At 33.6% G+C, this 14067-nt stretch overlaps 2 protein-coding genes across 2 annotated transcripts in view; one reads left to right on the top strand and one right to left on the bottom strand.

Moving 5' to 3' along the window:
• Positions 1 to 1652: 1652 nt before the first annotated feature.
• Positions 1653 to 11679, bottom strand: LOC138323667 (programmed cell death protein 6-like). The gene is made up of 7 exons (XM_069268441.1): positions 11583 to 11679; positions 10493 to 10822; positions 9852 to 9979; positions 8217 to 8291; positions 7943 to 8017; positions 6335 to 6503; positions 1653 to 5656 (listed from the first exon to the last, which is right to left on the bottom strand). Exons 1-7 carry the CDS (start codon positions 11610 to 11612, stop codon positions 5612 to 5614), a joined length of 852 nt encoding a protein of 283 aa, XP_069124542.1. The 5' UTR covers positions 11613 to 11679; the 3' UTR covers positions 1653 to 5611.
• LOC138323668 (L-threonyl-[L-threonyl-carrier protein] 4-chlorinase-like) overlaps positions 11625 to 14067 on the top strand; it is a 19050-nt gene continuing 16607 nt past the window's right edge. The window contains exon 1 of the mRNA XM_069268442.1: positions 11625 to 11775. The gene's annotated coding sequence lies outside the window, so the exon portion shown is untranslated. The remainder of the gene's footprint in view (positions 11776 to 14067) is intronic.

Genomic DNA, 14067 nt, shown 5'->3' with positions numbered 1-14067 from the left:
TCCAATCCCATTGTAGATAACCAATATTCAGTGCTGCTGCAAATGTAACTTTGTAATACTTCAATATGACCATGTTATATTTGTTCTGTTTCATTAGAACTATTCTAATTACTAGTAAAAAACCAACTGTCTTTTTATTTTCCGATGCTAGGTACATGTGATAAACTGGAAGCCCAAGCAGAAAAGAAATACATGCATTATAGGTATTTTCAGAGAACTGACATATATTCACAGTCAATAATCATAATCATCCAATAGGATTTGCTTTGTGTTTGGTGTCCTTACAGTTATAGTCACGTAAGGAGATGATATCTGGTGGAGTAGGATGTTGTACTGTAACCAAATCTATTTCACACCTACATAATAATTATGTTTCAAATTAAAGTGAACAGTCGGGCAAGGATGACTAAAGTTGGTAAAAATGGTGTGAATGTATCCAGTATAATTTCTTATGGAATAGAAAAATAAACTTTCTCGTCAAAATCTGTCTGCGTTCGTAGAAATTAATTTAGTTTTTACGAATGCTAAAACGTCCTCCCGGCTGACTATGTCCGTGGTTACATTTCCACGCAGCCTCACTTTCAATGCTTTCAACTTTTCTTTATTTCAATGGTCAGAACTGGGAAACGTAAGCAGAACTTGACCGTTGTATTAATATGTGAGAACTTTTGGAAGGCCAATGAACGCACTTAGACTGGTTTTCTTTGCCCGACTATTCACTTTAAGGTTATGGTGAATAACTTTTGTTGATAACATAAAAACATAAAAATCCTCTTCAGTATTTTATGAGAAATAGCTATAATAATCTTATTCTTGTGTAAAATCAGTCCAAAATGGAATATGCAAACCTGGCAATAAGGTGCTAAAGGGAATCTGTATTTGAAGTTTGAGAAAGATTCTTGCAGTACAAGCTCTCAAGAATTGTTCATGGATGGTTGGACCTCTGACTGGAGTGATTTGAATAGCCCTACAGTTTATGATGACAGAGAGGTAAATTAGATCCATGTCGGAGTCCTGAGAACATGTACCAAGAAGTTCAGTATGTAATTGACAGTCAACGGAAACAGACAAGCGGTAACCATCAATTTCAAATAACTGAATTATTGAAAATATTTATTTCATTTAAATATTGAAAAATTTATATGCACAATCTTACGTGTATATATAAAAATGTAGATAACTATATGTATACATCATATGTAAATTATGAACATTGATTGAAAGAATTCAGTTTAATACATCATGCAATTAAAATCATGATGTGATTATTGGTCAGTTGATTTCATAAAGGTGTATCAATAATAATAATAGAACTATTTATTATAAAAGTCACACAAAACTGAATACAAGTTACAATTCCTTTAGATTTTTTTAAAGATTACACATTTGAGCCAACAGAAACTATGCAACTTTATGAACAATTGAAAATCATTTGGCCTTTTAACATATCTGAGGCTTTTGTCCTAGATATACATAAAATAAACACTGATGACATGAACTGCATTATTTTTCCACAAAGAACTGAAAAAATACACTTGGCTATGCATAAAGATTTCGATGAAACAAGGACAAAACCTTTTTGAGCAAATAGCATTGATCCACCTCACAATGAGCATACCAAATACAAGCAGTTTAGTTCCTGTTTATTTGACTGTATTAAAACAAGTGTGGATGCACAAGGCAAGGGCTATTCCAGAATTATCAAGGTGGGAGGGATGGGAGACACTTGTATTAACATTTGATGTGTGATGGGGTGATTCCCCATTTCCTTAGTATTCCTTATACAGTACTAAAATGTTATAAATATTTTCATTGGAGGTGGGTTCTCAAGAAAGTGCCTTCCGTACCTCCCATATGTATAATTTTGGAAAAGCTCTTAACATATTCTCATATATCCTAGTTCATTTCTATAATTTCATTCCGTCCGGCATTACACCTGAAACAGGTTTTCTTATTTCATTCATAGATACCTAACTTGCAACTATAGCTTGTGTTACACATAAGAATGTCTGTATATGAGAAGAGCAGAACAGTGACTGAAGCTTACCAAACTACGAGGGACAATAATTGGGTTTGGAACAAACTTTTAGGCAGGAAGGCTGCAAATGACCTATTTTCATTTCCTGGTAACTTTCCTACTTGTGGTATATGTTCTGATGTAAATCTTGACCATGAAAAAGAAGGCTAATAGAAGTTTGGTATGATATTGCCCTCCACATTTCGGAACACACTGAAAAGGACTTTTACCATAGAGAGAACACAAAACAAAAACCGCCTCATGGAATGATTAGAGAAAACAATAGCTGCAATACCTAAATACCTATTATACCCAGTAATATAATTGCTTGGATTAACAGATGACACACTCTAAATAAGATTTGCTGAGACAGACATACAGATAAAATTCAGTAAACATAAAAAATCTAAAATTAGATCAAGCAAGTACATAGGTATACATTGTATACCACTAGACAGTATTTTGAGAACATATTAGATTGTCGACTTACTTATACAAGTGGTTACAGATAAGAAAATATACATGTAATTCTAAACTTTTACCAACACCTATTTTTAATAGTATCCACAGTTTGAGAAGACCCAGACAAAATCTTAAATATACACAGAAAAAAATTGTAAAGCATCTAGATCTCCAGTTGATATATTATATACCATTATAACCATCTAGATCTCCAGTTGATATATACCACTATAACCATCTAGATCTCCAGTTGATATGTACCACTATAACCATCTAGATCTCCAGTTGATATATACCACTATAACCATCTAGATCTCCAGTTGATATATACCACTATAACCATCTAGATCTCCAGTTGATATATACCACTATAACCATCTAGATCTCCAGTTGATATATACCACTATAACCATCTAGATCTCCAGTTGATATATACCCACTATAACCATCTAGATCTCCAGTTGATATATACCATTATAGTCATCTAGAAGTGACAAAAATTGAGGAAATTCTTTCTTTGAACATTATGATTATAATATTTACCACAGATATTGACTTAAAAATTTGTTGATTGCTACACAAAGGTATTACGTCGTTATCATAACATTTAACATTTTGTTAGAGTTATCTTCCTTCAATAGGAATCTGTATTTATCAATCATCAGTTAATAGATCTAGCTTCACCAAATTAGTAGAACAAGTGTTTGAGATGTACATGCTGGTATGTTAATACATATATGTGTAAAAAAAAAAGAGGGGGTTCCAACCATTAAACTAGTCTGAAATAACCAGATTTCATTTACATCAATGGAGAGTAGTAAATCATTATATTACATGTCATAAATAATAACAGCACAATATATATTCATTTTCATACAAAAAATACCCTCTGAAGATTTTGGAACCCGCCATTGAAGATCTGTCTATCCTATTTTCGTTACTTTCCTATTCTATTTTTTTTCTTTTTGATTACAGGATCATATTGAATCAAACATTATATGCAATCTAGGAATATATCATATATTCAAAGGTATAAAGACATATACATTTAATCAAAAATGTCCTAAAACACAAGTCATAATAAAAAATGGTTATCAGGTGCCACTACTGTACGTGTCTGCCATCTTGATTTTCAATTTAAGATCATACTAAACAATAATGAATAGAGTAGATCCTCCAAGTTCTTGATAAAGATCTAGTTCATACTTCAGACATTAACATTTTTCAACAATCAAAGTTTAAAATGACTGCCTGTTTAGACACACTGTTACCCTGACCATTGTCAAAATCAAACAAACAAATGGGAAACATTCAACTGAAAATATTACAAAAAGACCTCTTCCATACTCGATGAGGAAGTTGATGCAAAGTTACTTCTTGACATTCAAGTTGTAACAAAAAAGATGTTTTTTTCTTCAGTTTCTTAATTTAAAGAATGGACAACAGAATATATAAGGAAAGTGATTTGAATCATAAGATAGTGGGTTAATTTAAATAACATTTATAGGTTTGCTAAATTCCATTTCCAATCTTTGGCTAAAATTATAGCAATGAAGTAATATCTTTATTTATACATATTATATAAATTGATATCAAACAATACAATTGTTACAATGCTGTAAACTCACACAATAAATCTGCCTCTACCCTCTATGTTATAGCAATATATAGGTAACACACTTTCTGATTAACTATTCTATGGCTTTATCTACGCATGAAAAAAAATCTATGCAGTACAATGAACTACCGTTACAACAAAAGTTCCTAGATTAGTATCTAACAGTATACACTCTACTACAGACAGGAATAAGGTGACTAAATCATATAATCTAATAGAATACTACTATAATACCCCACTCTATTGCAGTCTTGATATAGATTCGGTTATAAAAATTACACAGTTATCTGCCCTTGAACATATTACAGTGATTGTATTATCACGTTTGTTTAGTGTAACTTTATACTTTTCAGAGAAAACAACACATTTTGTACATCTGAACTTGATTTATAATTAATTATTATAATCAATACCCACACCCAAGAGCAGATAACTCTATAATGTTGAAAACCAGAACAGGTATCGAAGAAGTCTGTCACACACTTTACATGGGTATCTAGTCATAAATCTTAGTGAACATTTTCTGAAATCATCACATGAAAGAAATGAAAGAAGTTGTAAGTCCATTTTTAAAGTTGAACAATTTCCAAACAATTTACACTTTTTTTTCTATGCACCATATTACAAATCATTATCTTAATCTAAAGGCTTCTGCAATGACTTGTTTCCATTGATTCAATGTATTTTGCTAAATACAAATGATATTTGTTTTTGGATGTTGTTCTGAAAAACAAGAGATTACAACGATACTCAAAAAAAAAACCCCAAAGATTTTTTTGAAGAAAAAAAAACCAACAACACAGAACAATGTTAGTATTAAACTCACAAACAGTAATACATATGTATCACCATTATAAAAGATACGTATGGGTTTTTTTGTTTCATTTTTCTCATTTATAAAGCATATACCCAAATATTTTCCTAACTAAAGTTGGCATGATCTATGTTCAGTACTCTTTCAATCTTTGGTGAAGTTTTTCAGTACTATGAAATGCTGATACAGTAAGCTGCTGATAAATGACCTTTAAATCTCTCTGTACCATGAGGGTCACCCTCGATATTCCAGGGGTTCCTATCACTTACGATCTCTACACCCCTGGACTACCTCATAGTAAAATTGGAGGCTTGTAGTTGTACAGGTACATGCATACATCTAGAAGATAAGAGTCAGTTCTCTGTACAAGGGATGATATGTTGATTAATTTCTCTAAGATTCTGCTGAAGGATGGTGATGCTCCGTCACACCATTCAGATAGGAATTATTTTCCTCCCATGAAATTATTTCAATGAAAGAATGCAGTTGTTGAACTAGTGAAAATATAGCAATACAACGCATTGTTGATATGCTTGAATTGTTGTAGTCAATGTGTTGATGTCTATCTTACCCTCTATTGGGTAATAGCGATTTAACATCCATGAAGCTGACAACAAAATCTTCAATAAGTACACCAGGAGACTTTACTAATTTGAAAACAGCAGATCATCAGTTAGTTTCATCACAATCCATATGCTTCTTACTTCACACTCAAAAGTGTATTATCCAAGACCATTTCCAAGAACTGAAATTCAAACAAACATATATTAACTGTGAGAAAAAAACTTCAGATAAAACAACACATACAAGCCAAGAGGGATCTTGGCACCCACCAAAGAATTATATTTGTCTGACAAATGAAAGAGGAATCTTTGATCTTGGCACCCACCAAAGAATTATCTATGTTTGACAAATGAAAGAGGGATCTTTTCTCTGCTTTTAAAACTTCAACTTCAAAAACCAAGATAGCAGCCGATCTGCCATTTTATTGACTGATTGATCCCAAAATACAATATGCACAACTACGGCCCTGGGGAAACCTACATCTGAAATTTGAAATTTGAGGAAGATCCCTTCAGTACTTTTCGAGATATATTGGTAACAAGAATTGTTAATTGACGGATTGATGAAAGGATGGACAAAAGATTATTTGAATAGCTTACCATCTGATGATGGTGGGACAAAAATATGAAGTCTTCAGTTAGAAGAATATTAAGTGTCTTACAAGCCCTTGTTCATTCTAAAACTTTACTCATTGAACAAGTTACAAAATCAACCAAATGTTCTAAAAGAAATGCATTACAAGTATTTCAATATTACTTCATAGTTCTGCGAGTTGAATTCTATATTTTCCCCGATCCTGCAGTATTTAAACCACATACTAGAGAACACTGGTATTAATGTTGATACATATTGTACTTACATCCTCATAGCTAATGTTGATCACTCCTCGCTGTTGGGTATCCTTCACACGGAATTTGTCTGTCAATGTTTTAAGCATTACACAAGCTTGGATAAAATCATCAAAATTTATTGTCCGCATACCTCGTTTGTCGAATGTTCGAATGACAATGCTGCAAAATTGTGGTGATCTGAAAGATATATATAAAAAAAACATATTAAGACATTCAAAAAGTTTGAAAAAATGCATATTCAAAGTTGTTGTCTTTAATCAGGAGTAAACTTAACATATCGCTACCATTTCGAATCTTTATTATCAAAGAAATGTCACCAGTGAGATATTTGTGTTTTTTGAAACCTTTTAGAGAAAAGGGCATTTTCATCAAATTACCATTTAAGTTTTAAATGATAAAATTGTGAAATTACCATTTAAGATAAGAAGAAAATTGATGATACATAATTTAATACAGCATTATCTAATCACAATCCTTGACAATAGGTGTATTAACAATGTTAAGTGTATAGCAAAAGTACAAGACCATAATATTATAGTTCAAACAGTACAATTGTCTCTTTTTGGCCTCTTAGTCATCTTCAATTTCTCCCTGTGGAGGATGATTGTTTGAAAACATTATATCATTGTTAACAAGCAAATTTGTGGAATTTATTTTCCCCCACTTTCGTTAATCAAAGAACCTTAACTCTGCCAAATAGGGTCAAATGAAAGTGCCAATCGAACTTGGGCAAGGCCCCAAGACATTTAACCGTGTTAGTAAGTTTTGAGAAATCTTGTAATATTTACAAGAGTAATTGAATGGAAACAGACGAAACTGGTGTTTTTCGTTAATTAAAGGGCCATACCTCAGCCATATAGGGTTCGATGAAAGTGCCGAGCAAACTTATCTGAGCCCTTGGCACATTTAACCATGTGACCAAGTTACAAAAACAGGAGGCCCAGAGGGCCTGTATCGCTCACCTGGTTTGTAATGCCAAGTAATGTTCTGAATACAGGATCATTGTTTCATTTCTGAAGGAATTTAAAGATTTACCTGTAAATTCCCTGTTAGGCCCTTCTCTTTCTGCTCCAGGGGGTCAGAGCCAAATTTTATTCCAACTCTGTTCCCCTTCCCCCAAAGATGATTCTGACCAAATTTGATTAGAATCCATGCAGAAATCTATGACTTGTAGCAATTTAAAGGATTTACCTCTATTTCCCTTATTGGACCCCACCCCTCCTGCCCCCAGGGGGTCAGAGCCAAAATTTATACAAACTCTGTTCCCCTTCCCCCAAGGATGTATCTGACCAAATTTGGCTAGAATCCATGCAGAACTCTATGACAAGTACCGATCGAAAGGATTTAAACCCTTATTTCCTCAATTGGGCCCAGCCTCTCCTATCCCTGAGCGGCCAGAGCCAAAATTTATCAAACACTGTTCCCCTTCCCCCAAGCGTATATTGGACCAAATTTGGTTAGAATCCATGCAGAACTCTAAGATTTGTGGCAGTTATTGCACTGAAACCAAGTGTTACAGACAGACACAGAGACGGACGGACAGACCCAAATTAAAATTCCCCATTCTGGTGAAAGAGGGAGATAATAAATTAGCATGACTTGAGTATTAAACATACAGTCGATATCCAAACGTCTGGAAGGCTGTGTTGAGTTCCCTCTCGTCAATGTTTCCTGATCTGTCTGTGTCAAATCTAAAACATAAATAATGATATTTCAGTGATATGGTGCTTAGGAGATAAATGAAAGGTCAGACAAAATTTTCCATAAAACTCAGATAAAGTTTTCCTGATCTTGAGTAATGTAAGTTTTAAGTAATAATATATTTACACTATTTTAACACCCTTCCATTTTTCTTTAAAACAGTAAAACAATAAAGAAATAAGCCAATACTTGTCAAAACAGCCTTTCCAGTCTTGAACGTATTTCCAAAGGGCAGCAAATTCCTGTGCATCTATCGTTCCACTCCTGTATAACACAAAGTAAAGGTTTCTTATACCGCCTCTGCTGACAATACAAGTTCTAATTGTGATTTTGCTCATTGAATTGGTTTAGTTTTCACCCAAGATGAGGAATTGTGATTTTATTTTTTGTAAAATTTTCTCATTGATAAATACGGTAAACCTCCGGTTAATTCGAACCGCCGGATAGTTCGAACACACATTTTTTTCCAGAAAAACGGTAATTTTTTAGCTAGTGATAGTTCGAACACTGACTTTTTATAATCAATCCTATTTCGGATAGTTCGAACATGTCAAATTATGAACATAAAAGTAAGATTTTTGTCAGCAAATCGGCGTAATGGGGTCCCTAAAATTGGCGATATATTTTGCATATTGCAACAGTTTTGATGTTTGGAATAAAGATTGTATTAATGATCATTATAATGACCATACGACATATAAGTTATGAACATTTTAAGCCATAAATAAAAATTATTTATGCCGATATATCGTACACAAAGCTGCAAGGCAAAATGTTTAATCTTAGGCCCCGACAATATATATTTAAATTTGCTGTACCTGATGGAAACACGTGGAAGAAATCGCCAATGTTCTAGATACGGATATCAGTTTAAGTCGACATTAAAATATGCATTCAGTCTATCTTTAGTCAGCCAATCAAGGTGTTAAATTACCTGTAAACACGTGCCTCACCCTGGCTTGCATCAAAAGCCAGCCGCTGGGTCACAGCAAGTGAGTGTGTTTACATATTCAGCTCCAGCCAAAACCATCCACGTGTTGGGTAATTGAACAATAGATACGTAGCTTTTCAACAGGTTAAAACTATAGCTAGTTACGTAATTTTAGAAGCAGACAATATGCAATCGGGTTTTGGACAATCTGACAGTCACAGTGCGATTGTGACCTAATTTTATGAAATGAATGTAAACAAATATTTTCAACAGCAGTTTCGTAAATGCAACCGGATTTTCTTTAACTAAAAAAGTAAATAAATGAATTTACATTTGTTACGAAATTTAACAAAGATCTTACAAGATTTTCTGTGGTTTAAATAAAGTTTCTATCTCAGTTAACAGACGTCGATGTAAATTATAGGCCGCGATCGTGAACGGTGCCGTTGGGGCCTTGTCCACGTGCACATATGCATGCGGCTTCTGCTACGCAATATATTAATTATAAAGCCACATATTACATGCTCATGTTTACGAGAAAATGATTGAATATATTATCTTTAGGAAACTAAATACTTTCCCTATAGATTTTCTGCCTTACATTGCTTATGCTAAGTACATTGGTACTCAAACCTGGTTTTTACCGATTTCAACTCGGATAGTTCGAACTCACGATTTTTTCCTGAAGCTTAATTTCGGATAATTCGAACTGGTCCATCAATATTTATTTAATTTTGTTCGAACTAACCGAAGGTTTACCGTACTTCAGAAAATATGTATTTGAGTAAAAAATGTATATCATTTGTGATCTGTATAAATCTATATGGTAGTCATTTTCAATGCTCTATATCCGAAGCTTACAGAAGAACTTTTTTATATTTTAGATAACTTACTTGTCTTTATCAAACATTCCAATCATGATTCTACAGGTTTCTGGGTTAAATGGTGAGGAGTTACCATTCATGAGCGCCTGTCTCAGTTCCACAGCAGTGATCTTACCACTCCTGTCCTGGTCAACTGCCTACAAGTATTAATGGTACTCAATCATGGACTTGGTTTGTGTCTTACTAGCAATAGCTACGGTATTAAAGTCATATATTAAGGATATTTCATGTTCTTGACAATAAAACAATGTTTCACAAAATGAAATTATTGTTATAGCTTACCAGGTATACAGTCAAATCTTGTTAGTTCAAGTCAGCAGACCAATGTGAAATTATCAAGGTACATGTACATATCAGTTTAGTATACTTAAATACGGTAAGTTGAATTATATCTATGAAAATGATCATATGTGACTACTTCCTGTAAGGAATATTGATGTATTTATTTAAGAATCACTAAAAGGAGAAATAAATCAAGCCTCCTGGCATTTATACATTTAATACCTACCAAATCAAATTTGTTTGTTTAAAAATCTATCATTGATCATGGTCCGGACCAACAGAACACTTAAAATCAAACAGTGTCATAGTACACCTGCTTCAGTTTTATTTTTGAAAGAACTATACAGTCTATAGACATTGGTGTGTACCTGAAACCAGTGCCACAGTTCTTGGCTAACCCCTGGTGGGGGTGGGTTATACTGAGCTGGTGGTGGTGGTGCCCCTCCCCCATACCCTGCGGGCTGACCATACATAGGAGGCTGTCCAGGCTGCTGGTACCCTCCAAACTGCTGCTGTTGCTGTCCATACTGTTGAGGAGGTGGTCCCTGTTGACCGTAGCCAGGAGGCTGTTGATGTTGAGGAGGAGGCGCTGAGGCATACCCAGGGGGAGCAGACCCTGGGGGTGGGGCTCCATAGCCTGGAGATGGACCTCTTGGTGGTGGGGCACCATATTGTTGTTGTGGCTGACCATATCCACCCTTAAAATGTTAAATTACAAATGAAATAGACTAAATGTCACTCAACAGTGTCATTAAGTTATGAAAAGTTATATTTAAAATTTCAACAAATATTACGACAGTTTCCACTAATGTTACAGTATAGAAAATAAATTCAGTTTGCTAACATCAAAGTAAGGCCACAAAGTAATTGTCTTTTTCAAACCATTCTCAATATTTTCGAGCATAATATAAATTATTTAATTTGAATTTAAAAACCAGTAATCAATGTAAGTTGCTAACATGATTTAAGGTGAATGTTAAGAAATCAATGTACTAGCTGTTCAGTCTAGTATCTGTCATAGCCTAGTCGGTTATGATATTTATGTACAGACTCAGTAGTTAGGCATCATGGAATCATGATCTACACAACATATACACTGTACTGTATACAGTAACTGAGTAACAGATAAATTTGACCAATACATAATCATCCATCTGATCAAGATAATTATGGTAAGTTTAAAATGCATATATTTATTTTGTAAGTTATTTAATGTATTCTTATCAAATGGAAATACTTAGTTGTTGTCCAACAAATGTTAGTAAAGTGGATGGTAAGTTGAGGAATGATACCTTCATTTATGACGATGATTAGCCGAACATTGGTATTTCGAAACTCGTGACAATGAACACTGTTTGATAGTATATCATTCAATTAAGCAATGTTTCAAACCCTTAACTCTTGTGGCAAGTCTACTATTCTGTAATGTTTTCATAAAATGTTTGAACGAAATCTTACGTATTGACCAGGCTGCTGTCCCCAAGACATACTGACTCGATAAAATATCCTGTGCAAAAAGTAAACCAACCCAGAACGAAACCGGATGTTGACGCTATGAGATAACTCTTGGTGGACTTCCGGTGTTAGGAAAACTAAACAACAATAGCACAACTACAATAAACTTCAAAGAAGTAAGGTATATATCGACCAGGTACGTATATAACTTTGTTATTAGGTGTCATTATGATTGTTTTCTCCTCATAAACATTGAGCTTCGATTGTCATTCGGTATTTCTCAACTTACACACGTTTTCCAGACAACATCTACTGTACTGCAGACTACTGGTATTGGTAATCAGTCTGTTAAATTAAGATTGAGGTAATGAGGTTATGCAAATTCTAAAAAGTTGTGTGCTGTAAAGATTTTGATTTTAAGCCAAACCAATAAAACTCGAAGCATGACTTGAGATGACATATTTTAGATTGTATTTTGTTTTCTATTTATCTGATAATTAACAGTAAAAATGTGTTACATTTCCTGTACATAAATTATTTTTTTTTATTTATAATTGGAGCTTAGATGTTTTGATTTACACAACAGCTACAAAATATTGCATATTATATCAATGAAAATCACAGAAAAAAAGTGAATAAGTTGGTTTTTTTGTCTTAAACATATACAACATTTGGTGCTTTCAGTGTTGGATACATTTTTAGGAAAAGCCAAACTGTTTATTTTGATCTTCAACCTATAGGATTGTAACAGGCGAGGTTTTCACCTGTCTAGATGTGAACATAAATAGTTACCCAGGTTCGATACTCGGGGTTCCGTACCAGTTATGATATAAAACAAGAAGGCACATAAACTTTAACTAACACATATTTATTATACCCTGTGGACATTAAAGTAAATACATATAAAAGGCTACAGATTATTCTCTATAACCTAGTCAACCTGCCCTACACAGTAGTTACTATCAAATCTTCCCATACTTGGGACAGGGTGCGTGCATAATAAGCCACCCCACCCCCACACCCCCCCCCCTCCCGACCCGGTTCCATAGGACAATTTACCTAACTTATAATAATAACCATACACTTGCATATATACCTAAACCCTACATTAGAAAAGGAGAGAAAGTTATAAAGGTGAGCTGACCTGCAACAATAAGATTACATAATGCTTACAGAATGATTCAAGAGTGGAAGTAGACTAACTCAGAACATGAGGTATAACATATACCTATGTATAAACTATGCATTCCCGTTACACTATTATTACTAATTATTACTAACTAAGTTTGGCAAAGTTGCAACCACCATGGTTTACAAGAAAAAGTCAATTTTGTGAATTGTAAAATGTAATATGCAGACTCTACAGACAAGTACAGAGTGTATACTAAAGATTTAACCTTGGTACTTTAATTGGCAATAAAAAGATAATAATTTTAACATTAGGATAAGTTTTTTTTCAAACAATACATCAATTTTACATTCATCACATGAACGTGCAATATGAAAATTTATCACATAATCCGCCTGATATCTAGTGATTTCGCCCATGCAATATTTTTGCATATGTCACTAGTGTAATATGATTATAACAAGATTACGAGAACGGCAGGACAAAATGGTGGCCTCTGCTGGATTTTCGAAATACGTTTTGACAGAAATTCTATGTCATGTAGGTATTTGTAGTTATGTGATAAAAAGTATCTTATAAATTTGTGTTCATTTCATATGAGATTTTATGAAACTCGTCTCGAAGTTTTTTGGTTTTTTTTGCTTGCCAAGGCTTGAAAAAAAAAAATCTTCCTGGACCTGTTTCATAAAATCTCATATGAAATGATCACTCATGTAAGATCCTATATTCACTCTATCTTCATTCTTTCTTTCATAAGTTTTATGATATTTTTTTTCTAGAGAGGGAGGGATGAGAGAGAGAGAAAAAAATAAAAGAAGAACAAAGAGTTGTGAAAGAAAGAGGGGGATATGATAAGAGGGGGATATGATACTTATATTTAGTGTGTGTGTGGTTTGATGCGTACTGGTCTGTGCATTGTCTACTTCATATCTCTCTACCTCATATATACTGATATATCACTATTTAAGCCTTATCAATCTGGCTACCATATTGGTTTTCTGAAAATATAAATTCCCAATTTTCAGATTCAGTAATGTCTGTTTTGACAGTTTATAAAAATGGGAAACAAGAACAATCCCTGAATGAAGGTTACAACTTTACAATGTAGAAGACCATTATTTTAAAGAAAGTTATCTCCCTTATTACAATGTTTGTTTGATCAGAAACATATACCGATATTAGAGAGATTGGCAACCCCACCATTTTTATGATCAGCAGATGTTTCTCTGTATGTGCTTAGAGGTTTTTAGATATACTTTTAAATAGATAAATACAGGAATATAACTTTGATATGTTACAAAAGTTCAGTAATTTTCAGATGGTTTGAGTACAATTAATTGGTCATATCAAACCATGGTA

Source organism: Argopecten irradians, chromosome 5 (genome assembly GCF_041381155.1).
Source record: "Argopecten irradians isolate NY chromosome 5, Ai_NY, whole genome shotgun sequence".
In the NCBI taxonomy this organism is placed as follows: Eukaryota; Metazoa; Mollusca; class Bivalvia; order Pectinida; family Pectinidae; genus Argopecten; species Argopecten irradians.
This window is presented reverse-complemented; position numbering and strand designations above follow the sequence as displayed.

What these genes read in the sequence shown, in the direction of transcription:
- LOC138323667 (XM_069268441.1), bottom strand. Translation starts at nt 11,612, where the DNA reads ATGTCTTGGGGACAGCAGCCTGGTCAATAC. An exon ending in AACTGTGGCACTGGTTTCAG is followed by an intron (nt 9,980 to 10,492) that starts GTACACACCAAT and finishes TAATACTTGTAG; the next exon opens with GCAGTTGACCAGGACAGGAG. An exon ending in CAGACGTTTGGATATCGACT is followed by an intron (nt 6,504 to 7,942) that starts GTATGTTTAATA and finishes TATATCTTTCAG; the next exon opens with ATCACCACAATTTTGCAGCA.